The sequence below is a fragment of the Drosophila serrata genome, unplaced genomic scaffold, assembly GCF_035046125.1.
Source record: "Drosophila serrata isolate PLE 108 unplaced genomic scaffold, ASM3504612v1 contig_240, whole genome shotgun sequence".
Classification (NCBI taxonomy): domain Eukaryota; kingdom Metazoa; phylum Arthropoda; class Insecta; order Diptera; family Drosophilidae; genus Drosophila; species Drosophila serrata.
Window position 1 is genome coordinate 793268 of NW_028257138.1, and position 20722 is coordinate 813989.

General features: G+C 43.8%; 2 protein-coding genes across 3 annotated transcripts in view; one reads left to right on the forward strand and one right to left on the reverse strand.

Moving 5' to 3' along the window:
• LRP1 (LDL receptor protein 1) overlaps positions 1 to 20722 on the forward strand; it is a 56785-nt gene that overhangs the window by 26559 nt on the left and 9504 nt on the right. The window contains exons 2-13 of one of the 2 annotated variants that reach the window (XM_086831677.1): positions 10996 to 11109; positions 14020 to 14145; positions 14205 to 14327; positions 14493 to 14744; positions 14819 to 15163; positions 15271 to 15647; positions 15888 to 16633; positions 16692 to 17759; positions 17819 to 19577; positions 19638 to 19933; positions 19987 to 20342; positions 20403 to 20668. In XM_086831677.1, coding sequence (XP_086687803.1) covers positions 10996 to 11109; positions 14020 to 14145; positions 14205 to 14327; positions 14493 to 14744; positions 14819 to 15163; positions 15271 to 15647; positions 15888 to 16633; positions 16692 to 17759; positions 17819 to 19577; positions 19638 to 19933; positions 19987 to 20342; positions 20403 to 20668 — 5828 coding nt within the window. The remainder of the gene's footprint in view (positions 1 to 10995; positions 11110 to 14019; positions 14146 to 14204; positions 14328 to 14492; positions 14745 to 14818; positions 15164 to 15270; positions 15648 to 15887; positions 16634 to 16691; positions 17760 to 17818; positions 19578 to 19637; positions 19934 to 19986; positions 20343 to 20402; positions 20669 to 20722) is intronic. The other variant, XM_086831678.1, reaches the window with a different exon arrangement.
• LOC110185183 (uncharacterized) lies at positions 8580 to 9680 on the reverse strand. Its single transcript, XM_020953940.2, has one exon. The coding sequence runs from the start codon at positions 9325 to 9327 to the stop codon at positions 8653 to 8655; it is 675 nt and encodes a 224-aa protein (XP_020809599.2). The 5' UTR covers positions 9328 to 9680; the 3' UTR covers positions 8580 to 8652.

Here is a 20722-nt window from a genome sequence, read left to right on the forward strand (position 1 = left end):
TATACCCTTATTATAATTTAAGTCAAAAGCTTGAAACGCTGTAAAAGAGTCATTTCCGCTCCTATAAATCATGTATATTCTTGATCAGCATCAACAGCAGAGTCGATCTGGTCATCTTCGGAAGAGAAAAAATTTCGAAAATTTTTTTTCTTATTTTATAAGGTTACATTCAATACGCAGACTTATTAACCTAATGAAAACTAGCATGTAAAAGCTTTCCGAATTAAAATTAATGCTTTTTTTTGCTTAGTTATGATTTTTTAAAACTTTGATTAGTTGAAAAAATTTCGTATAAAAATATTGATAAATACCGATTTAAACAATGCGAATATTTTAAGCTTGGTTATGATAAACTTCCTAAATGAATCCCATAAATCAGTGCAAACTGCAGGTTTATATTAACTTTGTCTGCCCGAAATTAGTTTCCTTTCTTGCTTAATATAAAATACATTTGATTAAAATTAAGCAAGCAACTTCTTTATAAGTTTACCTACACTTCCCACTGTACAGTGCAACATTGTGGCATTGTCACGTCTCTGCCACAACTATGGAAGCGTGTGTGCGTGTGTGCCATGCCAACGAAAGTGTTGTCCGCTCCTTAATGACAAGAAGGGGGAGAAGGACTCAGGGATTGGGAATGCCAGGAGGCCGGTTAACAGCTCCTGGAGAGACGTCAGATCTTCGGTGTTCGGTGGCACCTGCGTTGATTACACAATTGGGGAGGGAAATCGGCGGATAGACAGACAGGGGCATGCCCTCCTGAAAGATGATGTTCTTGTGAGATCTCCTGTTCTTTTGCAACTAACTATTTTTACTGCGATTTTCATGCCCCGCTGCCTGCTGAAGAAGAAGGTCTTACTTTTAGCGTTTATTGCATGAAAAACTTTTGCAATAATTTTTTATTTACTCGACTTGGAAGCCACCCCCCCTCAAACCCACCATTTTCGCCTGCACCCACAAAAGTGTTGCCTTGTATTTTTTATTGCCGGCAGTGTGACTGGGAAATGGCAAATAGTAGTTGAGGCAACAATTTTCTCTCAAGCCTCTCCCCTCCACCAACCCCTCCCAAAAAACTTTGCCACTTAAAATATGCGTAGCTTCAACTTTCCTGCCCTGCTCTCTGCACTCCTGTGGCACGAAGGCTAATCATTTCGAGCGCTTTTTGTTGCCAATAAAAATGAAACCTCAAAGAGCAGAGGTGGAGACACGTTTTAAAAGTCATCATTGGCAGCTCCACAAGTGCCTTGAAGTGTTGCGGCAACTCAAAGGATCCCAAGGATGTTAAGGATGCCAAGGAGTGATAGCAGATAAAGTGAATAACGAATTGTTCGGTTGAGGGAATATCCTGGATATCTTTGCGTTCCGAAAAAAACACTGTTGCCTGGCAATCACTTCAGGCAAAGTAGCAAACACGATTTGCATTGAGTAGTTGAGTAAATAAATTGCTTGTTCTACATGGCGTATGTGTAATATATTGTTAAACATTGCGTATACGCCGTGTGGCACTCGGCTTGCTCCAGGGAGGGAGGTAGGTAGGTAGGGAAAATGTTGTCAACAACATAATGAAATCACCACAAATCAGACGAAATTGTCATTCAAAACCAAATGCATAAATGGGAAAACAAAACAAGATGAAAATCCAATGAATAAATAGCATGTAAGGCAAAAATAACACTTCCTTTAACAATGTTTATAGCAATATGTAAAACTACAATATAAACACTGAACATGAAATAAATAAATGAAGAGCTTTTGGTATTATGAAGTTTATTTTGATGTGATAAAAACTATACATTTTAGACTGCAGAAATGGTATAAAAATCATTTAAATAAATGTATTTAAATAGTTAAAAATTACCCTGCAGCCAGGTCCTGTATCCTAGAGTCTTCTTGCAATTTTTAAAAGCTTATATAAAGTCATGAATAAAACAAGCCTAAGCTGAAATTGAATGTGAACCGATCGTTCGTGGTTGCCTGAGAGTGAATGAGTGCTTTTAATATTCCAACAGCCTCTCTAATTTATAAAGCATACTCTGTTATACCCTCCTCGTCCTCTGGAGTGTTTTAAAATGAATAGAAATCATCGATTGATTGTCGTTTGCTGTGGTTGAACTACGAGTTTTTGAAGCTTGTGCTGATGCCGCCAGTGTGCATTCAGTGTCCTCGTGTACGACAAGTACATGACAATGACAGACACGACAAGCCACAACACCATCCCGCATCCTGCCACATTCCTTCTTGGCATCCTGACATCCTTCCTTCCTGCCCAGAAACAAGCAAAATGAATTTGCAGTCTTGGGAGTCGGGGTATCAATGGGCGACAAAAAGAGAATAATTTAAAGCCTCGTTGTTTGGCTCCACTCAACTGGCAGTAACAGAACCAACAACCATTGCCACTGCGATGTCAGTTAAAGAAGATTGATGATCGCTTATATATAAATCATAGTGCTGCAGATAGCCGGGATGGCGAAAAGAGGAGACTCTCAATAGAATAACTTTTGCCACAACTAGAAAATTGTGTTTATAAACATTTATGAAGGAAATTTTCAGCTTCGAGAGGAGTAAGAGAGGGATTGAAAGAGATGAGAGGCCCACGAGGATGATGATGATGACGATGATGATGATTATGGGCCTGCGAAAGGCTGGCATCAAGTGCTTTAAGTTATTGACTCAAACTCTAAACCGAAACTTGAGTGCAACATGGTATGGTTTGTAAGGAAAAGTTGGCAGACTGCAGAATAATGCTGCCATGGAAAGTTTTCATTGTTTGAGTACATTTTGTTTTTTTGTTTTGCATACTCTGTATTTTAATCAGTGAGTTCAGTATTATATTCTTGGAAATGCATTATTGAATTTGTTTTGAAAAAAAAAATCTAAAAAACTTGTATAGTATTATGTAAAATTAATCAGAGATGTAGGGAACATGAAAACAAAGAAATAAGTTTGTTTGCATAGCCTTCATTTACCTTACAAAAATTTATAAAAAGCCTTCTAAAGCCTAAAGTTAATTCAAGTTTCTTGATTTGTTAGGTTTTACATTTCAGATTATTTTGATTAATTTAATTTCATTACAATTATTCCCGACCTATTATCCTATTTATTGCATACACCAAAGCCTTACTTTGTCATAAAGGTGTTAAAGTCCTCAGTATTGCCCCGGCTCATTAATGCAAGTTTTGGCCATTTTGGCAACCCAAAAAACATAGCAATATAATTCAAATAAAATTTGCAATGTGCGTGAGAGAGAAAGGAACTCTTTTAAATATTTCCTGCAAAGTTTTTCCTCGGAAAAGGCAAAGAGAAAGTTTTGCTGCACCCTTCTCCAAGGATCTCGCCCATCGCCCTTCGGACTGTTTTTTCATTTTCGTCCCTCGACAAGCGTTGATGATGCTGCAACTTTTTATGGTCCTTACGGATGCAAAAGGATATCTCAATTTTATGCTAAAGAGTGGCCAGGAGATTAGATGTTGATGGTGAACCGACCCTATAGAAATTCAAATAATCTAGCTTATTATTTTTGTGAGCAAATTTAAAATGTTTTGGAAATTATTACAGAAATTAAAACAATCATAGTAAACAATATAGGGCTTCATTCGTATTCCCTAAAAGCTCCCCAAAATACGTTTCAGATCCAATAATTCCCCATTTGTTTCAAGTCATAACTGCTTTTCAAACTTTTGCGATAGGAAAACTTTTCTGCGGTCTTGTGTTTTATTGTTTCTTATTTTTTTGTTGCTGTTGTCTTTGTGCATTACCCAAAAAAACAATTAAATTTAATAAACGAAATACTCATTTACAAGTTGGTGCGGTTGCAAGCCAAACAGAGAGCCAGCACAGTAGTAAAGTTAGGGGTTAAAGTTTTATTTTACTTTTCGGTTCTAAGTGATTTGGCTTTTAGGATTGCACTTGCCAGCACCGCCTTCATTTGGCCAGTTGGCCATTTGGCCATTTTGGCCATTTGGCCGTGCAGAAGCACGTAATAAACTCGATTTAAGTGCCCAAAACATACGGCCACAGACAACAAACCGAGCGAGCAAACCGAAAGCGCCGGCAAAGTCCACTGCTCACGACAAACAAACCAAAGCCGGACGGACATGGTTCCCTGCTCCGGAGGCAAAACCCCAATTTTCGCCACCTACTCAAACATTCAGTGATGCCGGGATTCTTCTTTTTTCAATAGTGAAAAGGAGGACATACTTTTTTGGGGTTTTTATAAATCAATTTTTAAATAAAAGAAGATAATACTCGCACAGAATTGAGATAAATTTTTACATTATATTATATATTACACTTTTGGTTTCTACTATCTTAAACTTAAAACCAAAGAGAAAGAAAATACAAACATCTGTCTAGGAGTACAGCAAAAGAATACGAGTCTCTTTCGTTACTAAACGTAACTTATAAGCCTTTGTTGTCACTGTGCTTGTACATGGTAGGCAAAGCGTAAAGGAACGAGCGAGGCAAAGCGTAAAGGAACGAGCAAGGCAAAGAGAGAAAAACACTGATGGAGCTTCTTAATATATAATGAAAAGTAATTGAAACCCAATCATTTCTAGAAATCTGCTAAAGTTTAATAAATATTATCTTAGTTCAAAATATATATAATATAATACCCTGCCAATAAAAATCCAAATTAGCATCACTAGAGTCCTGTCCTGTCTGACTGGCAAGCCTTTGTTTGCTCTATTCAGGCAAACTCAGATCCACATCCTCATCCTTCTGCAAACTCAAACCCAGAACCAATTCCCGTGTGCATTTAAAGTACATTTATGTCAATCATGCTCATTATGCGCACATCAGTGCATTAAATTATACATTGAGCTGAGTGGACAGAGATGGTAGCAGCAGCATCAGACATTGCTGGGATGTCGATATAAATGAAAATTGAGACCGCAGAGCAAGGAAGTTGAAATGCCAACGGAAGCCGCCATATTTGTATGTACAGCCAGATGCTGACCGGGCATTACCGCAGCGGTGAAAGCCCACCGGATGCAGCTTGACTTCCTGTTGTTGGTTTGGTTGCTCGACCATTGGACAAGCGGAAATCTGTTATGCCCGTTTCAGTCAGTCCTCACTTTGTCACCTTTTTTTCATAGAAGACCAGGTCAGCAGGAAATGGCTACTATAATATTAATTTTTCAAAGCTAATTTTTTTTGCCTTTTCATAAAGAGTGAAATCTAGTATCTATATATCTTATAGATCAGGATATGCAAAGATGCCCTGCTTTTATTCTTTCCCTTTCTGTATTCAGTTTGCTTTTCGTAAAACGCTTTTTTATCTCATCGATTTTTAAAGGAAACCCCTCGCCTTTTACTGCTCATTAAAAAACGTAGCAATTGCAAAAAGAAAAAGTATCGTGCGATGTGTAAATTTTTCTCAAAGTTTATATCATTAAAGGCGCAAGCCGATGAAAAGCCCAGGAAAAGCGTTGATACCAGAGGGTGGGGGGAGGAGGAAGGAAAGGCATCCTGACTGAGCCTGGGAAGTAAAAGTGATGTGTGAACTGCAAATTGCACGAGCTGACAACGGAAATTCAACGGCTGGCAGTGAAAATGTTTACGATATTCATGGACTCGAATTGTGGATGAAGGGTTTTCAGGATTCTGCCTGGAAAATGATGGCAGCTTTACGTCCAATCGTTAAGTTTTGCTGTGGAAATTTCAGTGGCAATTAATTCCTACAGATCTCTGAGTTGTCTTGCAACATTTTAAGCATCTCAAGTATGCTCAAGTCTGAGAAAAAGAGGATTCATTTTAAGAAATTTAGGTATGAGTTTAAGTATTAAACATTTTTAAGAAAACGATTTTCTTACCCAGGAAGTTCCTCTATTTGTTTTAAAGTCTCCCCAGACTTAAGATTCCGTTAAGCTTCTTTTCAAACAAGAACAACCTGTCGAGACAACCGGAATAATATCAATCTGTCGACCTTTTATTGCCGTGATAAACAACAATTGTCCTTAATTATGAACGCTGCCTCTCGGGCTGTGCATCTGCTGTTTCAAGTTCCACAGGACGCAAAAATCTCTGTCACTCGTCGACGGCAGCAGGAACAACTCCGCCCGCGCCATCTCTTTCTGGCACAACAAGAACAATCACGGAAAACTGTGTGTTGCATGCCCCGCAGGCGTGGCACGTACTCCTGCCAACTGTCAACGCGTCATTCAGCGCGCTAATTAAGTGAAAAACTATGTTGCACACAACCAAACAACGTGCAAACACACTCACACACACACACACACATATACACATCTTTTGACCCAAAAACCAAACAAAAACAAGAACAAAAAGCTGGGAAAAGCGGGCAGTTGAGTATTCCAACTTGGAGATATTGTAGATGAGTTTACTTTTATTAAAAAATTGAGAGATGATAACGTAAGACAGAATTTTTGTATATTTATTTCTTGTATTTATGAATGGTTTTCTTTGTTTTAAATACACATTTCTTAATGCTCTTTTACTCTATATTCACAATATTATTGCATACCCTAAGGCTCTACACTTAAAGACTCTTAAATGTAGCTTTGCTAGAGCCCGAAGCGTAGATTTTCCTTCTCTCAAAAACAAACATCTTCAGCATACCCCAAATAATGGGTATAGAAGGCGCCCAAAGTTGTTGACAAACAGAGAAGAGCCGCCTGAAGGGAGAAGGGGAGGATGGTTGCTGAACTGAATCCGAATCCTGAATCTGAAACTTTCCTTTTTTGGTGTGCGCCCACATAATTCGCAACAGCGACAGATGCAAATTTCCCTTCGAGCCGAAAAGGCGCTTAACCCGTTTTTCCGCGCTGATTGAAAAACAAGCGAGGGAAACAGAGGGAGAGAGTGAGGTCGTTGGAGGAGCAAATAGCTAGGACAAAGGCTTTAAAGCTTAAGTAATGGCATTAAAGACGACCCCCAAGAGAAGGCACGGTCAGCCAGCCAAGAGTCAATTAAAATTTCTATTTGATTTGGCAAATGTCAGTGGCAGACAGTCAGGAGGCAGGAGGCAAGCTGGCAGGACTTGCAGGAGCTGGGCCGCAGACTATAGTGAACGTGGTGTACACAACCCCAGCCATTGTGCTGACCAACTGCCAACAGCAGGAGCAGAGTTCCAGACAGATAAGACCAGCTCGAAATTGGCTACAGGTAGACAGAGTAAACACAGGACGAACTGGTGGTCATTCTCAAAAGGAATTTCGCAATTAAGGACGGCACAGAATTAAACACACATTTTTACTTATTAACTTTGGGAAAATAATACAACTAAATTGGATTTATTAGGTTCTGGAGAAGGAGGCTTATCTCTCATTTATTTGCACATCTTTGTGGTTAAGCCATTACAGAACTGGAAACCCTTTTGTGTAGGTGTTAAATTCCAACTGGAAACGAAAGGACCCTTTTCTGTGGAACATCCTTGAACAAGCGATTGGCATGACGACGCTGTTGGGTAAACGAACTCAATGGCCAAAGGCAGCACATTGCACAGATAAGCTGAAGGGAAAATAAACTGAAATTGAGTGCAGGTTCTGGTACTGAGAAGGATGAGAAAGAAGCTGCATCCCTATTTTATATACCATATATATATATCTATTTTTTGATTTTTATGTAGAGCAAGTGCAGTGAACCACAATATGGGTTAAATCAGAAAGAGGCGTAAAACTAATTTCGAGCAGTGCAAAGCCGCCAAGCGAAATTTGCAGCGTTCTATAATTTATGGGGTCATACACGGTGCACAGGTATAAATAAATACAAAAAAACACTATAACAAAAGCAGAATAGCTGGCGAAATTTATGACTTGTGGTTGCAGCCTGGCATCCCAACAGGGTCACGCATACACACCTATGTGTGTGTGTGTGTGTGTTTCGCGATAAAAACTTTCTCTGGCGAAATGTGGCCCGAAAAGTATGCTACAATAAAGTTTAGTCAGTTGGATACGTACCGAGATATTAGCAGATCATTGCGGGAAAAAGCCCTGATATAACACAACTCTTGGGAAATATGTTGGAATATAAATTAAATCGGACTTTCAGCAGAGTCATTAATTAAGCTTTCGCTGGACTTTGTATCAGAGCAGAAAAAGTTATAGAAATATTCAGTACTGTAGCTTGACTAATTAAATTGTTAATGCCAAGGTTTTTATAATTGGAATTTCACACACCTTCGTTAACCTATCCCAGACTTAAAGCCACTTCAGTAGCTTCATCATACTCCAACTATAATGACTCTAAAATATAATTGTCTTATATTTTATAGCATTCTAGCCTTAGTTTATTCGGAACTTGATATCTCGAATATAGATTGTTCTGTAAATGGCACCCTGGCCAAGTGTCCTACTGCCTGTCCCGAAACTTGTGAATTTGTGAGCAGAACTTGTATTAATAAATGTGGAGGTCCTTGTGTCTGTAAGGAGGGCTATATAATCGATGGCGATCGTCAAATCTGTGTCCTTAAATCAGATTGTCCAGCGGAAATAATGCAAACCACAGTTAATAGGCATTATCCTGTAAATATCAAGTACTTTGGTTCCTCCATGCTGTTCAACTTTACGGAATATAAATTAATTGAAATATTTTAAAATAAATAAAAACAAATTAACCTATTTTGTTATATTAATTTATATTTTAAGAGTTTCAATGCCGCTTAATTTGAGTTTAGAGCGACTTATAAGATCTCTAAGCTACCTTTGTGGATGGCGCAGATTGCTTTTGAGCTGTCTTGTTGGTCTTGGTCTTTTGGCCCTGTCGCTTGGAACCCTTTGTCCGCTTGTTGCCACTTCGCTTGGATGCAGTGCGTCGGCGTTTGCCACCACGTCCCCGCCTGCCCTTGCCGCCGCAGCGACGGTTGCCACGCCTACGGTTCTTGCGGCCACGACCCCTACGGCCGGCCCTGTTGCGTCGTGAGCCGCGTCTGCGTCTGCGTGTCTGTGCCCGGGGTTCAACAAGCTCCTGCTCGAGTTCTTCCTCCTCCTCCTGCTTAGGTTCCAGTTCCTCCAGATCCTGGTTTTCATCCTGCTCCTCTTGCTCAGCCACCTTGGTCTCTGTCTTGGCAGTGTTTACCTTTTTGGCTGCCAATACCTGTTCCACTTTGTTGTCAACCTCTTGCTCGTCCTCCTCCTCATCCTGGTCCTCGGCATCGTCTCCCAGATCCTCCTCATGCTCCAGGATATCATCGCCATCCTCTTCATCCTGGGCAATGGCATAGTATCTGGAATTCAGGCGCTGGAGATCCCGATCCCTAAGCGAGGCTCTGGCCTGGACACTCTGCTGATGCCTGGGCTTGGCCAAGGTGCCTGTGCCAATACTGAGCAAGGCCACCAGGGCCACGAGTAGAAGCCACTTGGAAGACATGGCTGATGGATGCGTTCTGTTGCAGCACTACCCGCAGGCCATGGCTTTTATGGTCCAGCCAAAAGAAAAACTAGAGCTTCTACCACGGCTGTGTCAATAGCCAAAGATACCATTGTTTAACTTGGAAAAGTGGGCCTCCCAAGAGCCCCGAAAAAAGCGGTTGTTTTGGTGTTATCAGAAACACAATTTCTGACACCTTCTTATTTATGCTCTAAGCAAATTTAAATTAGTTTTTTATTGTTTGTGCCCCAAGTTAGGAACAGCTTCGACCCTGTTGGCTAATGATGCAGTAGTAGTGCTCCCTCTCCAAGTCACGTACTTGTAACTTGGCCCAGAACAGTTGCTGCTCCCGGCAATATTGCTCGCTCCGTTGTTGTTAATGTTTAATTGTAGGCACGTACCAGGGAGCTACTACAACAACTGCATAAACATTGGAATTATCTGACATTTTCCAGAAAGCTAGATGAAAAAGGGAGTGGAAATGGCTGGGTGTTCGTGGATTCCTGGATTTGTGGTCCAACCGGCGTTAACACGTCTCCACTCTGCATATTTAATGGAAAAATAATTTGGCAAACCTCTGTGTGTGTATGGGCCACAGCTGTGGATCAAGTGATTGAAATTGGAATTATTCTGATATAATTTATGTGAGCGTGCGTTGATTGACGATTTGAAATATGTCTGTGCCATATTAAAAATTTGTTCAGGGGAAAATGTGAATTATTTAAATTATGCAATGCTTTTATTACCGGGCTATTTGAAATAGAAGTGAGCTTTAATATATGGGGAGTTCCCATTGGGGACTTTATTGGGGATATATTTATAACATTAATATTGAGAGATTTTAAGGTAATTTGGGATATCGTAAAAATTTTAATCAATTTTAAAAATAGAAGATTATGTATTATATTTATATCCTAGGTATTTCAATTTTAGTCAAAGGCATGAAATCTAGGGAATGAACCATTTGCGACCCTATAAATAAAATATATAAATATATATTCTTGATCAGAATGATCAGAATAAAAATAAAATCAATTTTTTTAAATTCTATTAAGGGTTGCATCGGTAAAATTTTTTTAAATTTTAAGAACTTTCTTGTTATCTTTTATATAATATATTTATATTTAATCAGTTCTCCAGAGACCCTTTTAAGAAGGCGACCGAAAGAAAAGCTTTCTATTTCCCTGTACCATTGCTTTCTAATTCTGAAAATTAGAAAGTTTCGCTCCGCTTCTTACCTACAAGATCTTTCTCTATCTCTTTTCTATGCATTGCCTGCACTGTACAAGCAACAACGAGAGCATTTTTGTTTAGTTGCTCTCTTCAAATTTGTTCTCCCTTAGTCTTCAGATCGATTATATGGCTTATGTCTAAAGTACAATCGAGTAAATATGTACATAAATATCATCATGTATATATAATTCTCAAAGCCTAGGAAGGACCCTTTAGCCACAATACAATTCAGAGAGATTACCATAATTGCTTCAATGCCACAGACGTACATACACACACACTCACCTCTCGCTCTGACTGACGGTCGATTCATTACAAATCCAACTCTGACAGAGACCCAAATGATTGAATGGCCGCCTCGATATTCTCGTTTCGGCATTTCTTCATGTCAAATCGCAACGAGTGACCATTATTCCGTCATCTATACGATTGCAGGTCCCTGTCCAGCCTCGTACTTCACATGCAACGATGGATTCTGCATACCGATGCGATGGCGATGCGACTCGAAGGCCGATTGTCCGGACAGGTCCGATGAGAGCAGCGAGTGCGGTGAGTATTCAAATGGGTTTCCCCACTTTTTCCATACCTCATACCCTATACTCATACCCATTTCGAATCCCCTAACGATTCCCGGCTACCCGCTGGGGACATTAGCAGTCGGTGATTGCTTTATTATTGGTTTGACTGTTCGGTTGGGGACATTCCCCGGGTGTCCCTTCTAATGACAGGTGGACTGTGTGGCCAGGACTAAAAATTTACCGCAAATACATGGCCTGGAATGGCGAGGGGGTGGGTGAGGAAGGAAAACCAAAACGGGGCCGTAGGAAATGCAATTAGTTGCCAAAACCATTTTTGGGGCCAACCGGCAAATCCGTAAATTGAAAGCCCACGTCCAAGCCCAGGGACTGGACTTTAAAAGCCAACTCTGGTTGTCGAGTGTCGAGTGGACAGTGGATTCTGGCGATTGTCCTTAATTTCCTTGAGGGATGATAAGTGGACAAAGCTAAATAAATGTGTAGACATTTCTTATTCTCTTCTCTTGTTTTGCCCCAATAAAAGCAACGAACTGTGAGCTGTGAAGCTGCAACAATTGCTTCTGCCGCTGGCCCAGAGAGTTCTTCTGGCATTTTTAATTTAATTTTTATGGCACTGCAGCAGGATGGAAAGAGAGAGAGGCTGACAACTCAGACGACAAATTGTCGGCAAATATTAATGCAACAGATTATAATAAATGTGCCTGGCACATCGTTGTCATCCACATTTGCCAAACTCCTCCCCGGCAGCTCCTGCTCCTCTTTTGCTCCATCAGTTGCCTTCCGCGCAATTTCAATTAAACTGAACTGAATGCATATATATACACATATATGTACATATGCACTTTATAAAGTGTTGTCGCTTATATATGTATAAATATATATATATGTATAAAAGTCTCTTGATATATTGCATTTAAACTGGCCTCGTTACACTAGCGACAAAAAAGTTTCCTCAACCAAGCGAACAACGTATCCGATCCTCTTGAAATATACATATATATATTTTTTATTCAAATTTATACGAAACTTTTAAATTTGCTGCTTGACTTAAATGCAGTCTAGTGGGTTTAAAAAGTGTGAGTGTGTGAGCTTTAACTAGATTTTTGAGTGCACTTTTTATGGAATTAGTTAGAGAGTGAAATAGTAACAAACTATATCAAAACCTTTCAATTTCAATCATCTCTGATTGCGTTTCAATTTATTTATTCACACTCTTTTGAGTGTATCAACTTTTATGAGGTCTCTCCCTCCTTCAAGTTAACTTCAAATGGTATGTTTCCATACTGCTCCAGACATTACCGACACAATATTATAATATTTCCCTGTTTGTCCTAGACTCGTTGTCGCACATTTGTGCTGCTTGTGAGATGCAAATTGCTTGACACAAATAAAATGGAATATATATTCCGCTAGAGCTGAAGAAGAATTCAAATAATGCGTTGTATTCTGCTCCGTAGCAATCGGGAGAAGGTCCAAATCAGTGACACACCAGCAATGACAATACCATGACAACAAACTGGATGCCGGTATGAGAGTGGGTGGTCCTTGGTGGAGGAAAACCAACACAAAGAGCTCCTGACATCCCGACCGACCGACATGCGCGACTATAACCATAAAAGCCACATTGGCGACACATGGGAACGGCCAAAAATATTTTCCTTGCCAAGAGGTTAAACTCCAGAGACAGCCAATGGACGTGTCCATGTCTCCGACGATTCCTCTCCTTACTTCCGTATTCGCGGGGCAATTTGCATGTGCCGTGTGCCTTGGAGTTGGGAGGATGGGATGGGAAAGGGGGGTGGGCCAAGCACACGGACATAATACGTAATAAGCCCAAGGGCATGCAGTCACCGAGTCGAGAGCAAAGTTTAAATTTTTTATTTTCCTCAACGGAGAGTAACACACACACACAGGAAAAACGAATCCGCGAGTTTCAGGAATTTTATCAAGGCTACCATGGAGAGTGAAGGAGGAGAAGTTGGTGGACCAAAAGTGGGGTCCTGGCATTTATTTAATCAACTCTCGCCCTCTAGAAAATGGTCAGAAATGATGCTGCCGCTGCTGTCCCTGGCAATTGTTAAACATTTTCAAGTGCCACGGGGAGTTCAACTAACTGGAAGCAAAGTCAACCCAAAAATTAACTGGCCATCTAGCGTAGCGTATTTGTCACACTTTTTTCCACTACCCCTTGGTGTTTTGAGGGTTGGCCATTGTCACCCCCTCAAAATGGGAATACGAAGCAGGGTCCTTTATTAAGAGTGGAGCTAATTGGGTAATGGCAGACTAGAGTTGACGCTAAAGGAGAAGGAATATCCTGGAAAAGTCTATGCAGCCATCTGCCATGGAACTAATTTGTTTTCTATTAGAAATATGAGTCTGAGAAGTTGAGAAAATGGGAGATTACTTGAACAATGACTTAAGAAATATATAACTTTTCTTTCTTTATTTCTTGATTAGTTATAGATACCTTGTTAATAATATTATTGCATATATTTACAGCTTTATTATATGGTAAAGTCTTCTTTAAAAGTGTTTTGTAATCCCTATATACTTCTGTCCTTAATCCCTGAATCCCTGATAACACTATTGATGACACTTTTCTTTCCCTTCGCCCTAAAAGTGCTGGGCTTTCACAGTTATTTTTAGGATTTTCCACTTAAAGTGCGAGTTGAAACTTTTATATCTGGCGAAAGTTTGCCAGGACTGCTCTTGTTTGCGTTTTATTTACGATATCTCGCGAAATAATTCAACGATTTGTACGAACAACAGCAGCAAAAGCACCAACTTTCGGTGGCCGAAATGCGAACCACTAACAAACCCGTCCATAAATCTTCATTTCGGTTATTGTTATTGCACGGGAGTGTGTGGTGTGTGTGTGTGTGTGTGTGTACTGAGCTTGTTCCTTCCTTCCTTCTCCTTCCAGCCAAGGCGCCCAAGTGCAACGAGGGACAATTTCGGTGCGGGCATAGCCGCCAGTGCATTCCGGATAACTGGCTCTGCGATGGTGAATACGACTGCGGCAAGGGCGACACGTCCGATGAGACCAACTGTGAGTGAGCCGAACCACCCATTGACCCACTGATTCCATATATGTATACCCCCGACTAGGTCCCAATGGAGCTGCGCCCAAGTGTCGGGCCTTTGAGAGCGAGTGTCGCAATGGCGACTGTCTGGAGTTGTCCCGCTTCTGTGATGGCCACTGGGACTGTGATAATGATGAGCTGCAATGTGGTAAGTTGGATCGGATATCTATAGGATATTTACATAAGAAAAGATACATTAATAAGATTAAGGTATCTAACATATATAAATGCAATTAAAAAAGAGTTATTTTCCTTAAAAAGAAGGATTGTTTTGCTCCAATTAATTACCAAAATTTAATGTAATTCCCCACAGATAAACAGAACGCGGCCTGTGCCGCCCTGAACTGCAGCTACAATTGCAAACTGACCCCGCAGGGGCCACGCTGCTATTGCCCCAAGGGTCAGGTATCCGAATCGGTCAACTCCACCCGCTGCGTGGACTACGATGAATGCACCGAACCCGGCACCTGTGACCAGGTGTGCCGCAATACGCCAGGCTCCTATGAATGCTCCTGCGTTTCCGGCTATGCCAAGTCCAAGGGAAGGCGCTGCCGGGCCATCAATGGTAAGTGCCAGGAGCATAACCGAAAAAAAAACACATTCCAGTCAAGGACCCAGCTAATCCCACTCAATTTATAGTGCCACCCACGGAGCCCGCAACGCTGACTCTGCTATCGCAGGGCAACATCCGGCGTATTGGAACGAATGGCGAAGTCATCGGCCCCAGTCCGGCACCGTGGGGGAAGGATATAGATAGGAAAACGGATAATGACCAGGACAAGGAGGACGGCACCGCTGCTGGGAGTCAGCCGCTGTCCACGCAGTCGGCGCGCTTTGTCCACGCCTTCGAGGTGTGGCACCGGAACCGTACCCTCTGCTCCCTGCACAACAGCTGGCACGAGCTGCACATGCAGTGCCAGCGCATCGATGATGACCGGGTCAACTGGACGCTGCCCATATCCTCGTTCATCTCGGCGCAACAATGTGAGTCTCCACGGGGGGTGGGGTTTGGTCTGGTCTCCCAAAAAGGGAGGCGAGAGACTCTTATCTCGACCCAAGTCCTGTTTTCATTGTTTGTTCTTCCTTCGCAGTTTTTACGGAGATGCGGCTGGACTGGCTGGCGGGTAATTGGTATTTGCTGAACGAGGACGACGGCCTGGTTTATCTGTGCACCAATGCGATGACCCACTGCCGCCTGATATTGCAGCAGGTGGAGCATATTTCCTCGCTGGTTCTGGATCCCACCAAGGGCTATCTGTTTACCACGGACTATACGCCAAGTTTATCGCGGTCGCTGCTTGATGGGAGCAATCGCACAGTTCTGGTCACCGAACAGATATATCATCCGAGTAGTATTGCTTTGGATCTGGCCAATGAGTTGGTTTACTGGATAGACATCTACAAGGATGTCATTGAGCGGGTGAATTACGAGGGACAGAATCGTTGGACACTCAAAAAGTCACCAGATGTAAGTAGAATTCGTAGAGTTGTTGAATAAGATGCTTAACGAATGTAAACAGAAGATTGGTTACCTTTGTGGTATATTTTTCCTTTAAGTTTCAGGCTTAACATTCACAATTTCTTGACCTTTTAAAGCTTTCTTTTTGTCATCCCAAAGTAAACCCACTTAAGTTGCCCAATTATAGCATACTTTTCTGCTTCTTTTCAACCGCTAACAATTGCCCATCTTTGCTCTTTCCTTTTGCAGTCTCCCGTGCCTTTGAAAACCATCCATGCCCTGGAAGTCTTTGAGAATACCATCTATTTGGCTTCCTGGATGGACAATGCTATCGTGACCCTCGACAAATTTACGCTCAAGGCTCGCGTCCTCGTACCGGATGTGAGTCGCGGTGCCAATTTCCGCATTTTCCACCGCCAAAAACAGCCGGAGGTGGCGCATCCGTGCCGGGATAACAACGCTGGCTGCAACCAGATTTGTGTGCCGCAGTGGACCCGCGGCTTTGCCAGCGCCAAATGCCTTTGCACCGCCGGCTATAAGCTGCACAATCAGACCACCTGCCTTCTCTCCGCTCTGGACAAATTCCTTGTCTACACGGACAAGCAGCTAGCAAGGATTACGGGAGTGCCGTTGGACACTGAACAGGTGCATCGATTGCAACAGATCGGTGAGCAGCCCGATGTGATGGTGCCAGTGCACAATGTCTCTCTAACATCCAGCATCGATGTGAGTGTGCGTGGCAAGTCGGTGTTTTATGTGGTTCCCGATGCGGATGTCAGTCCCATTGGCGATGAGGAGCATACATGCAGCATTCGGAGTCAATCCCTGAATGGCAGCGTGTCCAGACTGTTGGTCAGCGGTTTGGACAAGGTGCATGCTTTGGCCTTTGACTGGATTAACGAGCACCTTTACTGGTCCAGCCATCGGAAGCTGCAGGTGGCTCCTTTAAGAAATATGAGCAAGGTGCTTACCTTTAACATGGAATGCGATGTCATGTAAGTCAAGAAGGGTTCTCTTAATGGAAAGGATCATTTCTTAATCTCTTTATTACAGGTCCCTGGAGTTGGATCCTATTACAGGATTGCTGTACTGGACGCAATGGAAGTCACTGACCTGCGAGGGCGCCATCTACAGCGCCTGGATGGATGGCACGCACAAGGAATTGCTGGCCAAGGCCACCACCACTATGCCTATGCGATTTCCACGCAGTCTTGATGTAGATAGACGGACCAAGGAGCTGTACTGGTGCGACCTTCGATTGGGCACCATTGAGGTGATGAAACTGGATGGCACCGGACGGGAGATACTCTTTAAGTCTGACCAGTTCCATCCGTATTCCATGGTTCAAAGCAATGGACTGATCTACTGGGTGGGCCATATAAACTCCACAATTTGGCGCTTCCATGCCCATCAGGCAAACCTCTCCAGCACTTTCAGTTCCACAGTGCATCTACAGCGAACTGGACGAGGTGCCGACCTAAGGATCTTCGATTTGGCCACTCAACCACTGCCGCAGGCTCCTAGTGCTTGTGCACAGTCCAAGTGCCCGGGCATGTGCCTGAACACTCCCAAGGGAGCCATCTGCCGTTGTCCAGATGGATTTACTCTTAATGGCACCGGGAGTCACTGCATACCGCAGCTGGCACCTTCACCCATTCGTCCCAATTGCACCTCGGGCTTCATGTGCCGGAGCACGCGGCAGTGCATCGATGGAAAGGACATGTGCGACGGCTTCGAGGACTGTGAGGACGGCATCGATGAGAGCAGCGATGCCAGGGGTCCCTGCAATCCCTTGACCTGTGACAAGACCCTGCACTTTGTGTGCAATGGACGGTGCTACCAGAGATCCCTGCTATGCAGCTCTATTGCCTACTGCTCGGACGGATCGGACCAGGCTAATTGCGAGCACAGCACTTGCAATAGCAATGAGTTCACCTGTCAGAAGAGCGGACGCTGTATCCAGATGACCTGGGTGAACGACGGCGTGATTGATTGCGGACCGGACGATGACTCGGACGAATCGACGGAGATCTTCTTGGGCAGCAAGTGTCCGGAGTTGGACTGTGGCAATGGAAAGTGTCGCCAGTTTGCAGATGTCTGCGATGGAATAGATAATTGCGGGTAAGTTATCCTCATCATATTCCTCAAAGAAGAGTTATTCTAATCAATATGCTCCTTAGAAACAATGCCGATGAAATGGACTGTGAGCAGGAGTGCGGTCATGGCGAGAAGTACTGCCGCCCCATTGGTTGCTACGGTGAGATGACCATGTGCGATGGCATCCACGACTGCGAGGACTCCAGCGACGAGGCTAATTGCAATCAAACCAAGAGCGACAACCATCCTATGACCGGCTGGAAGGAGCTGACCGAGTGTGCTCCCCTGGAGTTCGCCTGTCAGGATCCGTTCGAATGCATTCCAGACTTCCTGCGCTGCGATGGCATCCCCCACTGCTTCGACAAGACGGATGAGCTTAACTGCACGCACATCAATGCCACACGCTTTGATCTGAACGAGACAGTGATCTGCGAGCATCCGGACCGATTGTGCGGCTTCTCCAGGCAGTGTGTGACGGTGGATCAACTGTGCGATGGCAAGAACGACTGCGAGGATACCACAGACGAGGGTTTCCTGTGCGCTGACAAGCTTTGCGAGCGTAGCCACGAGTGCTCTCATCGCTGCCATAACACACCGGAGGGCTACATCTGCTCCTGCCCAGATCACTTGTACCTGCAGCCGAACGGCAAGCGTTGCAGCATGCAGCATGCCTGCGACCACTGGGACACCTGTTCGCAGGTGTGCGAGAGCAACGGCAAGGGCTATGAGTGTCATTGCTTGAAGGGATTCGATCTGGCCTACGACAAGTTCACCTGCAAAAGTACCGCCCCGGATGAGCCGTATGTGATATTCACGAACCGGCAGGACATCAAAGGCATCGACCTGAAGACCCTAAACGTGGGTAACTTCTACACCTCCCAAAGGAATATCATTGCCCTGGACTTTCTGTACGTTAACGAGTCCAACATTGAGATCTACTGGACGGATGTGATCGACGATAAGATATACAAGGGACAGCTGATGGGCGAGAGTCTGCGCAATGTGGAAGCGGTCATCCACTCCGGTCTGTCCACCACAGAGGGTCTGGCTGTGGATTGGGTAGGCAAGAACCTGTACTGGATCGACTCGAATCTAGATCAAATAGAGGTGGCCAAGCTGAATGGTAGCTTCCGGCGCACACTCATCGCGGGCAGCATGGAAAGTCCCCGGGCGATAGCCCTAGATCCGCGGGAGGGTCTGCTCTTCTGGACAGACTGGGACGACAACTCACCGCGCATTGAGCGAGCCAGCATGTCGGGCGAAGGCAGGCGCATGATCTCCACCAGCTGGCAGCTAAGTGCCGGCTGGCCCAACGGCCTCACCCTGGACTACACTCAAAAGCGTGTCTATTGGGTGGATGCCAAGTCCGATTCGATCAGTAGCACGCTGTACGATGGCACCGAGCACCATGTGGTGCTGCGCAACAAGGACATACTCTCGCATCCGTTTGCCATCTCTGTATTCGAGAACTATGTGTACTGGACGGATTGGCGCACTATGTCGGTTATACGGGCCAACAAGTGGAATGGCAGTGATTTCCAGGTGCTGCAGCGCACCCAGTCACAGCCCTTTGGAATCCAGGTTCTCCACTCCAGTCGCCAGCCCTGGGATAAGAATCCCTGTGGGGAGAACAACGGTGGATGCTCTCATCTATGTCTGCTGAGCGGAAAGGGCACCTTCAAGTGCGAGTGTCCGCATGTGATGCGTCTGGATCCCAGCGATGAGCGCAACTGTATACCAAACGAGCAGGTGCTGCTCTTTGTAATGGTGGACGAGATCCGGGGCATAGATCTTCATCAGCCCAATCATCATACCATTCCCACCATCAGGCAGTCGCCAAGGGTAAGTGTGAATCTCTTTACTTATAAATTTCTGCATTTAATCTCTAACCTCTCTTGGTAGTTGGTGGCTCCCCAACGCATTGACTTTCTGGTGGACGAGAGTCGTATCTTTTGGTCGGACATCCAGCAGAATGAGATCTCCAGTGCTGGCATCTCGAATGGTTTGATTGAACCCATCATTAACACCAACATTGAGAAACCGTATGGCTTTGCCATCGACTGGATTGGTCGGAACATGTACTTCTCCTCGGGTCAGATCAAGTGCAATATCCTAGCAAGTAACCTGAAGGGGGAGTATGTGACCCACATCCATGAAGATCTCAACATGGTCGACAGCATTGCTCTGGATCCAGCCAAGTGAGTTATCTGCCTGCCTTTATTCCAAGCATATTCTTATGATTTCCTAACAGTGGGAAGATGTACTGGATCCATACCGCCTCGGATGGCAGCTTGTCCCAGCTGGAGCAATCTAATCTTGATGGCTCTGGCCGTGCATTAATCTATGAGCATGAAAACAGTCTTCAGAGCTTGACAATGGACTTTGACTCACAGAGGTTGTACTATGCCTACGATAACTCGGGCATTGCCTATTACGACATCCCCAAGAATGAGACACACAAAGTGCTGGTGGCCAGCCAAATCACCTCGATTAGTTCACTGACTGTGTATAATGATACTTTGTACTTCCCAGAGAACATACAGAGTGTGATCATGCAGTGCGAGAAGGAGCTCTGCTCCAACATGTCCTACTTAAGGGTCAACACGAGTAAGACAGCTTTAATCTTTAATAAATCTTTATGATTAACATTACTTTTCCTTTTGCCAGAGAGCATACAGAGCATGAAGATGTTCTATGCGGGAGCTCAGACAGGGACGAATACTTGTGCTGGACCTCTGCGAGGTGGCTGCCAGCAGCTGTGCCTGGCCATCTCAGCCACGGATCATGTGTGCCGCTGTGCCCTTGGCTACGATGTGGAGCCCAAGAATCCCACACATTGTATACCCCGAGCTGAGTTCATTTTCTACTCCATTGATGTGCTGCAGGGCGTGGAAATGATTGATCCCTCGGAGGAGTTTGATCAGCCAGCTCCGGTAAGGGAGATCTTGCTTAAAAAACTTTTCTATAAATTTCTAATATATATTATC

Coding starts and splice junctions, on each gene's coding strand:
- LOC110185183 (XM_020953940.2), bottom strand. CDS start 9,327: ATGTCTTCCAAGTGGCTTCTACTCGTGGCCCTGGTGGCCTTGCTCAGT.